Here is a 17,756-nt window from a genome sequence, read left to right on the forward strand (position 1 = left end):
TCTGTCTCTCATCTTGATATTTTTGTAATTTTTAAAATACTTCTAGGCTTTTATTGTGTCATTGCAAAGCCCTCACAGTAGAGATTTCAAAAATGCTTAGTCCTTGTTAATCAATTTTCCTAGCCCCTTTGATATTTGCTAGGTATGCTACTCTTCATGTCCTTCCCAGAATCTGCCATCTTGTCAGTAATGACATTCCCAGTGTGCTCAAATGTCTGCACATAAAGCCCTTGCTGAGGAGCTCTCAGTGCAGTATTACACAGCTCTGCTATGCACAGGAAGATACTATTGCCTTGCTGGGGTGGGATATGCTGCTTCTCAGCATTCAGTTCAAATTTAACTGATTTATCCTGTTGCTGTAATTTGATGAGTAAAACTTGCTGTCCATAATCTCTGCTGTCATGTTTAGAATTGCTGCCTTGTCTACGTTTCTGAGGCTAGTGAGTATTGTTTGGGATTTATTTAAAGATTTTGACTCTAGCAGACTTGCTGTGCCTGTGAAACACTTGCAGAAATTCACTGGAGAAACAAGCCTTCTTTTCAAGATAGAAATCTCTCATTTGATCTGGGGAGAGAATTAAGACTAAAAGTTAAATCCTGCAGGAGAGCTAACTGCAAATAGTATTTGTGTATGAAGTCAGATACAAAAGAAGACACGACCCAAGAAATACAGTGAATACTGAGTGGGTGGTAAAGGCATTAAAGAGCTTGAAGCTTTTTAGTGAAGTAGAAAGCAGTTCAGTACTAAAAATAAATAAATAAATAAATAAGGTGTATAGAAAAAATATTCCTTACCATTTTAAGCAATCTTAGTGATAGAAAATATTCCCTGAATAAAGGACTAGCAAAAATGTATGTCTTGGAACTTCAGAGCCAATCTGGATGCTGTCTTGAGTTTTCCATATTTTGTCTGTGTAGCTTTTACCTTTTGGTTTTAACTATAAAGAAAATAAAGTCATATTTGCAGGTGAAAAGATAGAAATATTGTGAGTTGCTTTTCTTTCTCTTTACTGCAAAGATAGAATGTCCAGTTGCATCCTAGGCCTTTTGCTTTTTTAAAAGCATGGTATAGATTAGACAAATATATTTAATTTTCTTTTAACTCCGGGAGAGGTTGTCCATTGCTGTTAGTGAAAAGAGATGACTGTATGCAGGTTTATTTCACTAGTTAAGTAGCAATTTTAAAATTCAGCTGTAGTCATATAACTAATTGGGCTTTGGTTACCTTGGTATAACAGCTGTTCTTTTTCCAAAGAATTCTAGGTAATCGAGTGGCAGAACTCGAAAAGAAATTAAGAACTTTGGAAATTGCTGGCTTGTGGAGTCTTCCAGGTTAGTAAAATTTCAAACAAATAGTTTGCATTATTTAATTTTCAAGGGTATGTTTGCATTTAAGAGAAGTTTGGACATGTTTGTTTTTATGACAGTTACCTTGTGAATGTTCTATTCACCACATTTGCAAAATTAGAAATGTCTAATAAATGTTAAGTGGAAAGCAAAAATCACTAGATTTTGTAAACTCTTAAATCAAATAGGTATTGAAAATAACATGAAAAGTGCTGAAAAAAGGCTTAAATATTGAAGTAATCAAATTATTTCCATAGACAGCAGGCAAAGAAAAAAGTGAACTATTTTATTTAAACATTGCATAAAATGATGCACAGGTCATTGGTCATTATGTTTTTCAACCAATTTTATTTATTAATTTTGTACTTATTGTAACCACGGATTTTGTTTTCTACTGTTTTTAAATGCTTTTCTGTAGAATCATAAACTCCTAGAAATTGGAGACGTAAATGGTTCTAAATTTTCTAGTCCATCTCTCCAGAACAGGCTTATTCCCTATAGTCCCTTAAGTATTGTATTTGGTTTTAAATTACTCAAGTAATGGGAGATTAATCTGCTTCCTAATAGACATTGTTGTTAGGAAAATGTGCAATATTTAATTTACATTTACTTTCTTGCTTCTTTTCTTCCCATTGCACCTAATTGTGTCTTCTGTAACCACTGTAAATTATGCTACTTTGTAGGTGGTGTTGGCATCATTAGGTTTTGTTGTTTACAGATTCCTATCAGTGCTAGTAAGAGTGGGAAAGAGTGGTTTAGGCTTCTAGTTTCTTGGCTCTGGTTTTTCCACCTAACTTGTGCATCTAGAAGAAAACATTTGACGGAGCTGAAGACCCCTTGTAACAAACCTGTGCTGTTCAGCTGTTTGGGCTGATGTGGTGTGGTTCTGCTTCAGCTTGCCTGTTTGGGCTTTGTCAGTCCTGTTTGACTCTTTCCAAAACTGAAGGTCCAAATCTGTTTCCGTGGGTTTCTCCACAGTTAGTCACCTAACACGTGTAGTGTACTTACTGCAGTTGTGCCTCCCTGCATTCTCCAAGAGATGAAGGTGAAATGTTTGTCTAAGACCTTGCTAATGCAGTTTAGTACATTACTGCAAACATGTCTTTCAGACTCACTGGTTCAAGGTACTGTAGGGGTTTGTTTGTTTAGTTTTGTTTTTCAAGACTAGTATTCCATAAAATTTTTACACTAATAAATGCAGCACTTTGCATGTTTGCAAAATGTATTTTAAAGAACTGGAAGTGGAACTTCTTGCACCATATTGATCTGTGTAGGTAAAGCATCAAATTAATGTTTATACAATAACAACTGTCTCTTTCCTTTCTTTCTTTTGCTGCCTGAAGGCCTGAGCTACAATGTCTCAGTGGGATTTGGGAGTAGGTTCTGCTTAACGTATTTTTTTAGTAACTGATCCTAGCAGTACGTTAAATATTGTCATTGCATGTAAATAAATGGAAATGTTATCTGAACATTTTTATATCCAACAGATTAAGTTGTTCAGTCAATTGAGTTAGATGACCACAGGAGAAATAGAGGCTGCTCTACAGATCATCCCCTATAGTAAGAGGGGATGATCTTATATATTTTTAAAGGAATTTTACACTGGATTGTGAGTTCTGTTGAGCCCTAACATTTTGTTGATTTTTTGCTTGCCTTTTAAATCAGGAGTGCACTTTTGTTTCCAAGTGCACTCTAATCCTGGGGTGGTCAAAAAGAGCCTTGCAACACCTGGTGGGTCACCAGTTTCCTTTTCAGAGCGTGTAAAGCTTCCGCTCCATAAAACAACAGGATGTAACAATTAGTGTGGGAATACCACAATGGTTTCTGCAGCTGAATATTGGCTTGGGTGAGGAACAGAACATGGAGAGTATCTCATCTAGTATCTCATCTAGATGGAGAGTATCTCATCTAGTCAGTCTTAAATCCCGAGTGAAAAAATATTATTTGGTTATGAGTGGAATTTTTTTGTCACTGGAAAAAAAATGCAAATAAAAGCTGATGTTCATTCTAGCACTGAAAGAAATGCACATTACAAATTGCAGGATTTTAATCTGAAGTTAATGTTCCTACTTAGTCATCGTTGTTTATATAACATTTATAACATTCACTGTCACCATGATAATAATATCTTCCAAATGCTGTTAATATACTTGATCCTATTGAAGAAAGATCTTGAATGCCTCTGTTTTTTTGTTAGGTGACATATTTGTTATCTGCTTTTTGAGAAAGCCATGAATGAACTATGGGGAAGCTAATCAACAGGAAGTGCATATTTAATTTTTGAGAAGGTAAAATTTCCCAGTGGAAGTTCTGCCTACCAGACTTTGTATTGCCCTGCTTCGAAAATGGGCTTTAGTTAAGTGAATCTCTTGTGAGGTTTCATTGCTGAAAAGAAAGCAAGTTTGGGCATAGATTCGGCTTTGATTTTCTTTTTATAATCCTGCTTCCCTTAAGAAGGAAGCAGAGAATGCGATGTTCACAGAAGCATTTAATTCTTTGCTTTGTCTTGGCTACATTGTGGTTGAAATATGCACACAAATAAGTTAAATGCATTCAATAACACTACATAATAAGCACCATTTAATTCTTTTTGCAGTCTGATGTCACTAGACATTCAGATGGGTAATTCTGTATTTTTTTTAAATTTATCATTTCCTGAAAATTCCAGATTTGCACTGAAAAAAAAGTCTAAGAAAGAGCCAACCATGACTCAGCCTTCTTCTGTGTGGGATGATAAGAGAGTTTCAATGCTACTTCTTGCCCTGCAGTAATCAGCATGGAGCAGAGGCAGGGTAGAATTAAAGGGCTCTGCAGCTGCTGTGGCTGTAGCCAGTTACAGTGGCATAGGGTGCAGCAGAGGTTATAAGAAAACACCCAACACTGGAGAAGAAAATGAAAAATTTACTATTACTGAAAACTTATAGGAATTTTGAGATCCGTATACTTTTCACTATAGTCCTTGAAAAATTCATTAGAGGAACATGAAGCTATATAAGTTGTGAAATTGAGCTTACACAGCAGCTAGTTGAAATTCTTTGTGTGTAATCCAGCTTCAGATCATGATTCACAGAATGTAGTGCAGCAGTACCTTTATGTGCCTCCTTCATGAATGGATGTGAATCGCTGTTAATAAATAAATATTCATCAGACTCTTTGGGTCACATCTATTGTTAAGATGTGTGGATACTGAGCTTAGCTTTATTTTCTGTAACCAGGCTGGTTTTCAGAGAAAAATGGGAAAGTAAATGTGTTTACTCTGTAAATGCTGGCTGGAAAGTCAAGAAGTATCTTTTGTGAAGCTTGTCTTGCAATCTTCAGGGACTTCAGCTCAAGCTTTACTTTTTTTTATTTATAAATTTAAAAAGCTTCTGCTTTTTACTTTCGTATTAAAACCACTACCCTTTTTTTTTTTTTTTCATCATCTTTTTACTTCTTCCATGGGATTCTTTTGTATCTTTTTGGATATGTGGCTGCTTCTGACTGTGTGTGAATATCTGTTGGGTATTTTCATACCACAAGTTCCCTGTATAATTTGGTTCTTCCAACACAAAATTCCTTCATTGTTACAGGAAAGTACATTCATCTAGGAGCTTTTGCATTTTGAAATATTGGTTGGATTTGTTTTGCACTTTTTATGTTTTTAATTGATTTTGTCTTACAGTGGGAGGGTTGTCCTCTTTGCTGTTAGTTAATGCTGGTTTTTATTACTGAGTCTGGCAAAGGCAGAATTCTGATGCATACTTGACAGGGGGATCAAATTTCCACAAGATTCATGCTTCAAAAGCATGAATTGCATTCATATTGCTGCAGTGTATTGCCCGACATGGCAAGGGTATAAAATGATCATTACTACCTTCAGGATCAAGATATTTGCAGCCACTGCTCTTAAAAGGAATTAGGGATTGGAGTGGTCCAGTTAGAATCCATGGGAACAGCTTGACTTTCATCATTCCTTAGTATGCACCAGAACTTTCTCAGAGCTGGATTTATTCCAGGTATCTCCTGACCTGGTGTTCTCTTGAAAGTCTTTGTCTTGGATGGGTGATTAGATTTAGGATGTTGCCTTAAGGTGAAACGTACTAACAGATTTAGAGGGGCGAAGTGGCTGTTACATAAATGTCGTTCTCATGGAGATAAATAGAGCAGTGTCTTGCTGCCTCCCCAGCCATTACTTATCAGTTGGCACTTGTTCTGGAGGCCACACAAACACCATGCTTAGCTGATCTTGCACATTTCCTGCCGTTTCCCCTCGAGGTTTAAGGTAGTGTCAGTCACTAAAAAAATGAGCATCCTGAATAGTGGAGGACTTCCTAAAGGATCTGCAGGTGTTCCTTTCTGCATGGCTAAATTTTGTAAACACTAAGCATCTACAGCAGAGTCCTCAGATGAAGGGTTTCTTGCACTATTTTGTCTGCAAAAGAGCTGGAAAATTGCCTTTTTCCATTTGGTTTAAAACTAAAATGCTCAGAAATGTTTTGGGAATTTTCAGATTAAAATCCCTCCTGTTTCCCAGCAATGTGTACTTGTTTGCTCCTTCAGTTCTTAATTATGCAAAGTTTTTAGGGTTTTTTTAAGGAAGCATTGCAGGATAATATGTTAATCTGAAGCATAAAGCTACGTAATGATGAACCTGCTTGTATCACATGGAACAGAATAATAGAGAGTAAAGAGTCAGTGCTGAACATTTGCTGGTAATGTCATGCAAGTGATCCATTACTTTGGTATGATCTGATTATTACTATTTTAAATTGAATTCTAATTGCTAATTCAGTTTGCTGTATACAGCACCTGGTCTTTCAAAATCTGGCCTTTACTCAGTACTGCAAATAAAAACATGCAGTTTTTCTGCCTTTGCCTTGCATATTGTGGCTCCAGTACAGAGTATTTTTTTTCCATGCTGTGAAAGGATAATTTGAGATGCTTTTCCTGTTCTGTACATTTCAATATCATTGTTAAGAATTTGTAGGGAACATCACTGATGCACAGTGGTTGTAATTGGTGAGCCAGCAGTTCTAACAGTGTGATTGTTCCAGGTGGGAAGGATACGATAACATTCAGTGACCCAGCCCTGCCTGTGGTACAGCGGTCCAGGTCACCCTTGTTAGCGTTTGCTGATAAGCCTCAGAGAACTGAAGTACAAGGTGAGCACCTGGGACGTAAGAACATGATGAGAGCTGAGCACTCATTTCTTTCCAAATAAAATGTAATAAATTTTCATGCTGGGATAGCAGAAGGCAAAGTTTCAGTGATCACAGAGATTGAATACATCGTCCCCAAGTAAAACAGATAGATGGTCCCAGTACAAATAGCAAAGAAATGACTGAAAAGTTACTATTGAATGGATTGCTAAGGCTAGGGATCAGGTCTTACAGCTCAGAGAATTTTCCTGCCGGATAACATGACACTGTGTGAAGTTATTCATGCCATTTGTGTTGCAGTTAACTGATTCCTGCACTTTTCCCCTCAGTTAAAATGCACAGTAGGAAGCAGTCTGTGGAACTGGTTTAGCACTTTCCTGCATTATAGGTGATGTCTAGATGAATGGCTTCCTGATTGCACATGGTAAATGGAAATACCCAACTCATTTTCCCAGAGAAATTGACTGCTTTTTTCATAGTCTTACATGTGTTTTGTTAAAAATCCTTCTCCAGTAGCAAGCTTTAACATCTCCCCAAAGTCAAGTTTAACTTCATTTGACAGTTGCTGATAACATTGATATGTTTTTCCTTAGTTTTTCATAATGGATGGGAGATGGATTATTATATTTGCTTATTGGCATTTGGATAAAGTCTTTAATGGGCATAACATTATGATATGCCCAGATCTTTCTCAGCTAACCATGAAGCATCATAAACAGTTTATTTGTTAGTCCTGAAACTAAATAGATTCTGGCTTAATTTTGACTTTATAGTCCATGTCATTATCTGATAAAATGTGACAGCAAGGCTGATCTTTTTTTATAATCTTGATCAGATGATATTTTTGCTAAAAATAAGAAGTGAAACTGTAATGAATGGTTCTCTGGTGAGTAATAATAACTCATAAATATTCATTTTTTTACCTACTTAAATGTTGATTTTTAATTAAATCTGCAGTTTTTGAAAGTATTTACTTGGTGCCATTATGCTCTTTTCTTTCCATATTTGTCCTAGGTGAGGCTGGTATTACAGTTGTGATTGCAGTCTGATCTGCCTGTCACATCTCATCAGACCCTCTTGTTGTTGCTTTGTAACACTGCCAAACCATAACTCTGGGCTGAAGCTTTCCACGTTGTGTGTTCTACATCAGCTAATTTTTTTTTTTAGATAGCCAAATAATTTTTTTTGTGTGTGTTAAATACAGATGACCACGTGGGATTTTGGTGGGCCTTTTTTGTCTTTTGTATGTTTGAATTTGGGTTGGGTTTTTGGTTGTTTTTTTTTTTTAATATGCAAGCATTTCCTGTATCTATAATTATAGGAATTTGAAATCTAGGGAAAAGGTTTCCAGCCTGAGGAAGCAGTCTGGAGTTTCTACCTCATTCAGCGTGATTCACTTACAAATCTCATCTGCTAAAAACAAACAAGTTATTCTGTTGATCTTAATTTGTGCCACCAGTGCTGGTAAAACTCTGTATGCACCATTCCTTTGAGATAAAATAAACTTAGAGGAGAAAAAAACCTGGAGCAGAGCAGGAAGAAAGGCCAAGATCAGGACCCGAGTAGATGGGGTTTGACAAAGTTGATGGAGTCTGAGTGAGGAGGGACTTGCATGTGGCTGAGCAGAGGTCAGAGCACAGCAGGAGTGAGGAATCAGAACACTGGCAGTGAAAGCAAGGTGTGATTAAAAAATATTGAAAAGTGGATGAAAAATGGGCACAGTGAGTATAGGGGCTGGATAACCAAGGGGATATGGAGCAGGAACAGAAAGATAGGCAGGGGAAGAGAAGAGAAGAGCAGGAGTAAACAGCCTTGGATAGGAAAGGACAGACCAGGATTAGACCTGTGGGAGTCATAGGGAGAAAAGGTCATCTCCTTTTCTCCTCTCTGTCCCATGACCATAATGAGAACCAAGGTTAATCATAGAAATTCTGTCATCAAACTGGAGCAGGTTAAGAAGTTACTGTTCTGCCTACACTAAAAGCTTGGGTTTCCCCTTATCTATGTCCCAATATATCTGATAACCTGCAGTGAGAACTGAGACAAAAGTTACCTCTGTGGGCCAACTTTTTGGTGGCATAAATGAGCACATATCTATGACCAGCTGTGCAGGGGACACCATAGTTTCTAGGAGTAGGTGACACAACACCTGCTGCTCCAGATGCTCCAAATGCTTTTTCTGAAGGATGTTTGGGGCTGTTATTTTCCCTTCAAAGCCTGAAAAGGAAGCAGCGTGTTTTCAGCTGTGGGGCATATCCCTGTGCTTGGAGTCACACAGCTCGTCTGCAGTCAGTGTCTGTATGGGAATGGTACCCAGGTCTGGTTTGTACCACTCTGCACAGAGAATGACTGCTCTTGAGGTTTAGGAACTTGGTGCATATTGCAATTTTTCATCTATACCATGTACCTCCAAAATCTGGGGGACCTTGACAACTGGGAAAAAAACAGGAATGTGTTCATCCACCATCATTCATCAAACAAGTATACTCTTGGTTAAAGTATTACTGAAATAAAAACAAAACCACTCTTATTTTCCTATTAATTGAATGATCAGTTCAGTGGAAACAGTTGATAACCACAATAGCAATTAAATTCTTCCTTAAATCTCATGTGACATTGGTCAGTTATGGCCTTTTAAAGAGTAGCACAGATATTTGGTGCCTGTTTGACTCAAGAAATCTTCTTAGCTTTTGAACAAACACTTATTCTTCATTAGAACATTTTATAATGCATCAAGTGTTGCTCTAGCTAGATCTGTAGATAATCAGAGGGCTTTTGCAGGCTTTTTTTATCCAGTCTATCTGCTTACCCTGGTCTCATAAAAGCCTCCTTTAATCTGCACTTGTTGTTATTGTTTCAGTTAAGCTGGATGGTGGATGTCTGTGAGATCTACTGTGCAGTTCCTGTGTGAACATGCATAATGACAGAGTACAATCATATGAATTCAAGCCTGTCCTGTGCCACGAAATCTCCCTTTATCTGATGCACAGGATGGATAGTGTCATGGGATGGATTGTACCTGAGCATCTCAGCTGCTAATGAACAGCTGCTCAGGGTTTTTCCCCTCCATTGTTGAATGCCTTGTCCCTCCTGTACTGCCTGGGTGCTATTTCAGGCATACCCTGAAGAAAACAGAGCTGTTCTTCTATGAACTTTTCTCTGGTGATTTAGTGCTTTGAGACAATTTCTCTTCAGAAGAATGCAGCAAGGTGATAGGTTGGTGTTTTTCTACTGTAAGAGAGAGGAAACTGAGGAATGCAAAGAGGAAGGTAGAGTCCCTGCTAATTTCAAGTGCTAGTTGGAGGTACATACATTTTGCCTCATTTGGAGCACTTTGATGTACAGCACAAGCAGAGCAGTACTGCACATCAAGCTCCGAGTTTTCCAGCTGACTTCTCAGATAATGAGGCTTAGATCCAGTGGGTGATCACCTTTTAAAAGTTAATTTATCCATGCCTTTTCCACAGACTTAAATTCCAGCTCTTCAGAGTTCATTCCTAGCTTTGTTGCTTTCTTAGCAGTAAAGAGTGTCTGCTCCCTTCATGCCAACCCTGGTCTCATTCACTCAGTAGCTCCCAAGCTGTAAGTGAGGCAGGTATAATAGAGACAGTAGGCTGGTCCTCTGTAGCCAGGCAGTCCCGTTCTTGTGTGAAGCAGGATTCCTGTGAGAGAAATGGAGTAAATTCTTAAATAGTAAAATGAAATGTGTCTGCACAACAAGAGTAATTTTAAGCTCTCAAGGCAGACTCATTTTTGGCATTTCCTAATTTTTCTTACTTTACTTTGCAAGCTTATTTTTAGTGAGGCTTCCTGTCCTTTAATGGGCACATTAAAGGACACTTTCACAAGGGTGTTTGTTTGCACATTGATTTTTTTTCTCTATTTTGACTCTTTTTTCAGTGTTTGCATTTTAGTATAATGTTATACTTAATATTCTTGTGCTGCTGCTTCATTTTATGCTGTTACCCTAATCAAAATAATCTTTTATGTTTGGAGAAATGTTGGAGGACCAATAACAAAACTTCATTATTGGATGAAAACCTGTAAAAAGCTCCAAATAAATGGAGCTCGTGTTAACCCCTGAAATTGGTAGTGATGGGGGCATTAATGGTAAGCTGTGCCAAAAATTTCCATAGCTAAGTGCCTTGCTTGGAGTTGATATTCCTCTAGAAAAGTTTTCCTGACCTTGCTGTTCTACAGTATGGTGCTGTCTGAGTTTAGAATTGTTGATATTAGGGAAAAATAGGTTCCAAAACAGGGCCAGGTCCAGCCAGAAACTTAGTGTTGATTGTTTATTGTCTAAGAAATAGGCATGGGAGGGATAGGGAAGCACTCTTAAAAATTCCTTACTGAGATAAACATCTCTCTGGTCCAGCACTGGTTGAAATATTCTTCAGATCATATATATAACAAATGCCTCCAAATGACTTGAGTATCCTGCTGTTCCATTTCTCTTTCAGCAGAACAGAAGGGAGAAAGTGATGAAACTTACGCTGTTGCAAGTGAATCTCTGGCTCCAGAGGGAACAAACTTAAATAATAGAATCCAAAATAAACATTTTTACCCTTCATTACCCCAGCTACCTTCTGAGGAAGAAGACAAAAACAAGCTTGGAAATCAGATAATTAAACTGACAGTTGCAGAACTGGAAGGGAAAAGAGGAGGCGCTCCTGTGGGGGAGCAGAGCGTGGGATTTGAAGCAGAGCTTAATGATTCATCAGAGGCAGAGTTCCCACTTTCCAGCCCTGATCCATCTGACCCCACAGATCCCTCAAACTCTGAGAATGAACGAACAGGTGAAACTGAGGCCCTGAAAGACAATGACAAAACCTTAGAGAGAGATTGTGAAATTCCAAATGAAAGAGAGGATCAAAATAGCAGCACCATAGATGTGATGCATACTGAGGATGCTGGAAGGCATGGAGGGCTCAGTGTTCAAACTGCAGACACAAATAACAGCTTTGAGGAGCTCTCTGAATCTGAAAACAAGAAACCATCTGATGCTGCTGAAAACCGTGAATATTTGGATAACAGTTTGGCTTGAGGTATGAAATCCAGGCCCTCAAGCATCTCACTGTAATCCTTGTGCAGTGTCTGTGCTGTTGCAGATATAATCAGTAAAATATTGTGCTGTAGGGTTGATTATTTTATACTGAACTGTTAATAATTCTTTAAAAAATATGTTTTTCTGTTAGTTCTGGCTGTAGTGTACCAAAACTGTAAATTACCTAAGGGAAAGAATTAATGATGAGGTTTAGTCAGTTGGTTTTTTTGTAATGATTTGAAGTTTCTGTATAAATTGATGTAATTTACATTAGTGTAGGAAAGAGGCCAGTGATAATGATTTATCTTATCACTAGGCTCCTGAAACATGTATGGTCCTAGTGCTGGACTCTATTTTAATGTTGAGAAATGTCTCTCAAGGATGAAAAATTTGGAGTGATAAATTGAGAAGCACCTTAAGGCTGCGAGCTTTTGCTTCTTTCTCAGACTGTGTTCTGCTTCTCTTTACATATAGTGACTGTCAGTACATCCCTAGCATAAGATCACTATTCCCTTACAGGAAGTTTCTGAAAACCATCCCTGCATGTATATAGTTCTCTCATTACAAACCTTTATACCTTTGTGTTTTGTCAACTGTACAAAATTTTTCCTTTCCTCTCCCAGCTCATCTCATGAAAATGAAGCAAGTTATTTCACCAGATACTGAGAGCCCAATTTAATGAAGCTCTGAAGGAAACAGCATTAGAGAAGCCAGAAGTCTTACTGTAAGAAACAGCAGTGCTGTTCTAAAGCAGAGAAAACAGCAAGAAGAGAACCAGTGATGTCCTGTTCAGCTTACTTGGCTGTCAGTTTCTGGAATTGCATTCCTCTACTTACAGGAGCTGGAACGGGCCCTTGGGCTTAGTTAATGGGTGATAGGTTTCAGCCTACTCCATCTGTGCTCTCATTTCTAAAGGAATTTTATGTCTTTTTTATTTTCTTATTACTTGGAATTAAGGGTAACTCTTCCTTTCCTCCTCATTTCACCAGTCTGTGGTATGACAGAAGGATTATTTGCATTGTTGCCACTTTTTAAACTTCTCCTGAAGAGGTTTAGTCATAGAAAAACATTCCTATAATAATGGGGGAAAAGGGAGCTGCTGTGTCATTCCCTGGCTTGGTCCTGATGCTGGAGCTGTGCCACTCTGCTTCTAGGAAGGCAGCAACGAGGGAATACTTAACGTTGAAGTTAGCAGCTGTTGGGGAAGGGGAGGCAGGTCTTTCCTCTCCTGTTTGTAGCATAAGGAATAGTCTCTGCAGCTGTGGAACTTCTGAGGGCCAGCAGCCATCAAGGCAATTTTTCTGCTGGCTTGGGACCTAATTGTCTGTAAATGTTCATTTCTCACTCCTAGAACTTGAAACCAATCAGAGAGAATTAAAGCAAATTTAATAAAATACTACTAATAAAAAGGGAAATCCCTCCCAGAATAAGTACTTCTTTGACAAATAACTGCCAGCTGCAAGTTTTTACAGCCCACTTGTCAGCTACTGCATAAAGAGAGTTTATATTAGCAGTACTGACAAACTCTTCTGTATGTGTAAGATGAGGTAGCAGGTGCTGCCATAATCAAGGTGTCAGAGCCTGTGAATGGTTCGTATTCAGCAGAAGAAAGGCTGTATGTAAATTATTACACATAAATATAAGGAGTGATAGAAGGTGAAAAATGTGGCTTGTCTCTGTTCTCATGTGTTTTCCCTAGCAGGTGCATTTGTGTAACCCTTTCACTGTCTGTCTGCAGGATACAAAGCCATACTTACAGTGCTCTTCAAATATGTGTACTTTGTCTTTAAGGGTAATTGGACATTGCAGCATTCCACTGATGTTAAGCAGCAGACCTTAGGAACGAAAGTTATATAAATAGTTAAGCTATTAGGGACATGAAGCAGTAAAATGTTTATATTTTGTTATCTTGCTCACCATTAAAATTCCTCATTACCTGAAAAAAACCCAAGAGTTTACGTGTTTGAAAGAGTGTTAAGATGTTCCCAGTAATTGTAACTGACTGCATTACTGACTCATTTGGAGAAAAATAGCTGTAGAAACTAAAATCTCTAGGAGAATGTGCAGGATTTTTTTCTAATGCCTGAATGTCACATGAAGTAGCATTTTGTTTGAGATGTATTTTTTTCCATCCTTCACAGACTGATCCTGCACAGAGCGAAATATCAATGCAGTCAGAACTGAGGCAAGCAAATAAGAAGGTCAAGATTTCATGTGTTGAGCTCAGAAACATTGAGGGTCTTTTACTATTTCCCTGCCCTGTGTCTTTCCTGACCCAGAGAGGTGAGAATGAGCATTTTGCTCACAGTCCCTTAACAGCCAGTTAATGCTATTAGTTAATGAAGAGCTTGGTGTAAGGTTGAAGCAGTGCTGGATCAACAGCTTTTTAGTGCTTCATGTGCTGATTATTTTCTGGGAGAGCATATGATGTACAACCCAACAATTAGGGAGTCTTGATAAATGTCCACACACCATTCTCCATCTTAGATGTAATTTTTAAATCTTTGCAATCACTAAATTCCAGTAAGACACATTAGCTCTCTGAAAACCTCATTTCCAGTGTGATGACACTGCTGCAATTCTGGGCCTTTCTTTTCTCTTCTAGCAAATGTGTATTCTAGCTACATTTTTAGCTTTATCCCAGGAACACAAGACCTCAAAGCAAGGAGACTTGTAAAAGTAAGACATTGTTGCTGCACTAGGTGATAAGTAATTAAATATTCTTGTCAGTATCTTCCTCGAATATTGCTGTAATTGATATTGTTGTGCTAATATAACTTTTTTTTTCCCCACCAGTAAATTTAACTAGTGGTTTTTTGTGGACTCAATTTTACCTTGGATTTGGAGGGGTTGGTTTTGATTTTTGTTTTTTAAGACCTGTGTTCCCTATTTCTACTACTTTAGAAGTGCAGAATTCACAACCAGGCATGTAAGCCTTTTTGGTGTTGGGCTTTGGGTAAGCAAACTGGGAAGGGAATTTTGTGGCAGGAGTATGGAAAAGCTGCATTTCACAAACTGATTTTAAGGAGGCTGTCGTACCTAAAGGTGAACTCATGCATTATGTGTGAGAAGGACTTCATTTGAAAGTATGATAATGTGTTATTGGAAAAATAATGTTCATTGAATTTGTAAAATAAGAGTGTGAAAATGACAGATTAAGAAGGATCTTTTAGAATGCTGCTTCTTTTCTAAGTGAGACTGTTTTTAAGCATATGGGAATTTGTATAATAAAGACAGTGGAATTTCTTTGATCCTATGAGCTCAGGAATGTATTTCAGAATCTTAACCGAGATCAAGTTGAAAATCTGCTGCATTTCTAAAAGATAGCATTTTGTTTACCAGCTTCTGTTTTGTAGTTTGCTTTCTAAATTATGCAGTTTAATTTATTTGCAAACTAGTCTTTTGTTGCTGCCTGGATTAACAGCACAATGTGGTTAAACTATATTAATAAATTTTGTCATCTTTAATAAAAATATTTACTGATACACTTGTTCTACCTGCTTGTTTCCTTTTCTCTTCTTAATATAAGATGAATGATAACCATGGAGTGGTTTTAATATTCTGAGTTGTGTTAAATTTAAAAAGTAAAGCCTTATTAAGTTAAAATTAATTATCTTATTTCAGTCTTTTTACTGTCACTTCTCCCTGCCCAAATTGACTTTATTCCTACAGTTTTGTATGAAGTAAAACACTCAGTATTTTTTTGCTTTGAAAATAATATTTCTCCCTGATCTAACTTTATCATCATTGTCTAAGCAGCTTTATAACTTTTGTAAATAACTTTGTTAATAACAGGGCAGCTTTATAACTTTTGTATATAACTTTGTTACTAACAGGCACAGACTGGAGACTTACAGAAGCAGAATAACTTAATGGATCTTAAGTTCAACACAGAAATTTCTGTACTTTCCCTTATTTCTAGGGGAAATCCACTACCAAGGTCTTGCAACACAACACCCAACACTGTTAACAGCATGGAGACCTTTTTGCTTTCAAGTTGGTGCCTAACTACAGAAGAGTGTTTGATGAGAGGCAAATTCCTACTTTTTTCCTTTAGCATCTAACAGTACATAAAAGACCCTTGCAGTGCACAGATTCTTTAGCCCACACACCCTGCACTCTTGCTGACATGCATTCAGCTTCCAAACTGCATAAAAGGGAATCTTTTCTCCTTCAAGAAAACACTCACAATATTGAGCTGATGCTGGTTTTATTGATGGGCTTACATAAAGGAAGCTCTACAAAAGTGATATACATTTCATAGAGGAGCAAGCAAATAGGAATCCTTTAGCCATATATCTTAGTGGGCAACAGCACAGCCTGAGTTACTTTGTGCTGCCCAGGCTGTAGCTGGCATTTTGGACTTCGCCTAAGCCTGGTTGTACGTTCTTCTGTTGAGCCCTCTCTTCTTCTTGTCCATAACCTCAGGCAGCTTCTCTTCCCACAAGTTCTTGTTGCTTATCCCAATCACACAGCAAGCCAGACGTTTCCCAGCATTTCCATTTTCCAAACTGGCCTTATTATTGCCCTTGCCCATGTCATCTTCCTGCTCATGGATCACAACAGATCTGCCCATGATGGAATATGGACCAAAGACCGTGGCAAAGAGGTTTGTTTTGTATTTTCTGATTTTGCCTTCTTTAGGAAGAAAGTTGCCAAAATCTCCTGGGTGCCGAGGGTGATTCACTCTGAAAGGGTTATAGTGTCCCCCTGTAGAATCACAGCCATTGCTGAGGTCTCCAAGCTCGTGGATGTGTATAGCTCTGCTGGATTGATTGTTATCCAATGGAAACCCATCCAAGTAAAATAAGGCTTCCAGTCTTCCATATGAGTAACTTTGCCTGAATAAGACTTGTCCAGTCACTTGTGGCTTGTCAGCATCTATTTTGGAGCTGGGCTTCATTTCACAAGTGGCGTAAATCATCCCATCAGTGTCATTACCACGTGTTACTGGGTAGAGCAGATTCTGCCAGAGGTCGTTCACTTGTTTTTGTATTTCATGCAATGACTCCTGGCGTGGGTCAGTTTCCTTGTCTGTCATGACACCAGAGGCAGCCAGGGTGAGCCCAGTGACCAGAGAAAGAATCAGAAACATCTTGGCAATTTCGAGCCTGCAAAAGATACAGAAGGTAGAAAGAATTCAGGGCGTTTTGCAGCAGTATGGTTGGAGAGAAAGCTCCCCACCGGCTGTGAGTGCCTGAGTGAAACAGCTGGAACACGGTCCCAGGGGACTGCTGCTTGCTAAACCTGTCTAATGTGATGAACTGAAACTCAATCAGAATACATACATGTATTTAAACACATACAACCGGCACCCATGGCTAAAAGAAATTCTAGTGATTACATATTTTAAATTAGATCTTCATCTCAAAAACTACCTCTGTTTCCCTGCAAGAAGCAGGCAAGCCAAAATGTTTTAAAATCTATTTCTGAGTTTGTATTTTTGTATTGTAGAAAAGTAGGCTATTCTACTTCAACAAATTCCAGCAAGGCAGTTTGCCAGGAAGTTTTTTCTTGGTCCATCTACTTAACCATTAGTTAGGCATTACAAACAAAAAGCAAAAATCCAACAAGTTGATTACCTTGCAGAACCCCTCAGTAGTAGCTCTTCACCTCTGCTCCCCTAAACCAAGATGTGACCGGACACAAGGCCAGAGCTGCTTGAAGGTGATGCTTATAGAAACTGCGTGTTTGTGTAGAAATTAGGTAACGCTGGCTCAGGGGAGGCGGGAGAGATGTGGGAGGGGAGGGAGGCGGGACAGAGGGAAGAAGGAAGGGAGGGGAGAAAGTTCTAGGCATTTTTGCTTTGGGCTGGCTGAATGTTTTATCCTTTCCTGTAGAATTAGTTAGTCTGACTCTCGGTCCTCACAGGCATTAAAAAAAAAAAAAAAAAAAAAAAAAAAAAACCACAACACTTTGAAATTAATCTGCCTTTTGGTGACTTCATGCACTCATCTAAAACAAGTGAATTTGAGCAGGCAGGGAGGGGAGAGGGAGAAGCTTTATTAAGGCACAGCTGGGTGGTTGCTCACTTGTGTGCTGGTTGTCTAGAGGTAGTTTGCAGTTTTCTTTTTTCCTTTAATCAAAAGTGAAACCGGTGCTTGGGCAACACAAACTTTTCTATATGGATGTGTACAAAAGTTTTTGTGGATTTAGAAACAGTTTAAAGTGTAATTGTTGAGGTACATGTCAATGATGCCTTTGAAGTTTGGGGGTTAGTTAGCATC

The 17,756-nt window shown here is 38.3% G+C and overlaps 2 protein-coding genes across 3 annotated transcripts in view; one reads left to right on the forward strand and one right to left on the reverse strand.

Moving 5' to 3' along the window:
- CCDC149 (coiled-coil domain containing 149) overlaps window positions 1-15,014 on the forward strand; it is a 51,437-nt gene extending 36,423 nt beyond the window's left edge. The window contains exons 10-13 of one of the 2 annotated variants that reach the window (XM_030239185.2): window positions 1,256-1,332; window positions 6,381-6,488; window positions 10,946-11,530; window positions 12,153-15,014. In XM_030239185.2, the coding sequence (XP_030095045.2) occupies window positions 1,256-1,332; window positions 6,381-6,488; window positions 10,946-11,529 (769 nt within the window). In that variant the 3' untranslated portion in view covers window position 11,530; window positions 12,153-15,014. The remainder of the gene's footprint in view (window positions 1-1,255; window positions 1,333-6,380; window positions 6,489-10,945; window positions 11,531-12,152) is intronic. The other variant, XM_050973916.1, reaches the window with a different exon arrangement.
- Window positions 15,015-15,722: 708 nt separating this feature from the next.
- Window positions 15,723-17,263, reverse strand: SOD3 (superoxide dismutase 3). Its single transcript, XM_009099859.4, has 2 exons — window positions 17,112-17,263; window positions 15,723-16,640 (listed from the first exon to the last, which is right to left on the reverse strand). Exon 2 carries the CDS (start codon window positions 16,622-16,624, stop codon window positions 15,899-15,901), a length of 726 nt encoding a protein of 241 aa, XP_009098107.1. The 5' UTR covers window positions 16,625-16,640; window positions 17,112-17,263; the 3' UTR covers window positions 15,723-15,898.
- Window positions 17,264-17,756: the final 493 nt, after the last annotated feature.

The sequence above is a fragment of the Serinus canaria genome, chromosome 4 (assembly GCF_022539315.1).
Source record: "Serinus canaria isolate serCan28SL12 chromosome 4, serCan2020, whole genome shotgun sequence".
Lineage (NCBI taxonomy): Eukaryota > Metazoa > Chordata > Aves > Passeriformes > Fringillidae > Serinus > Serinus canaria.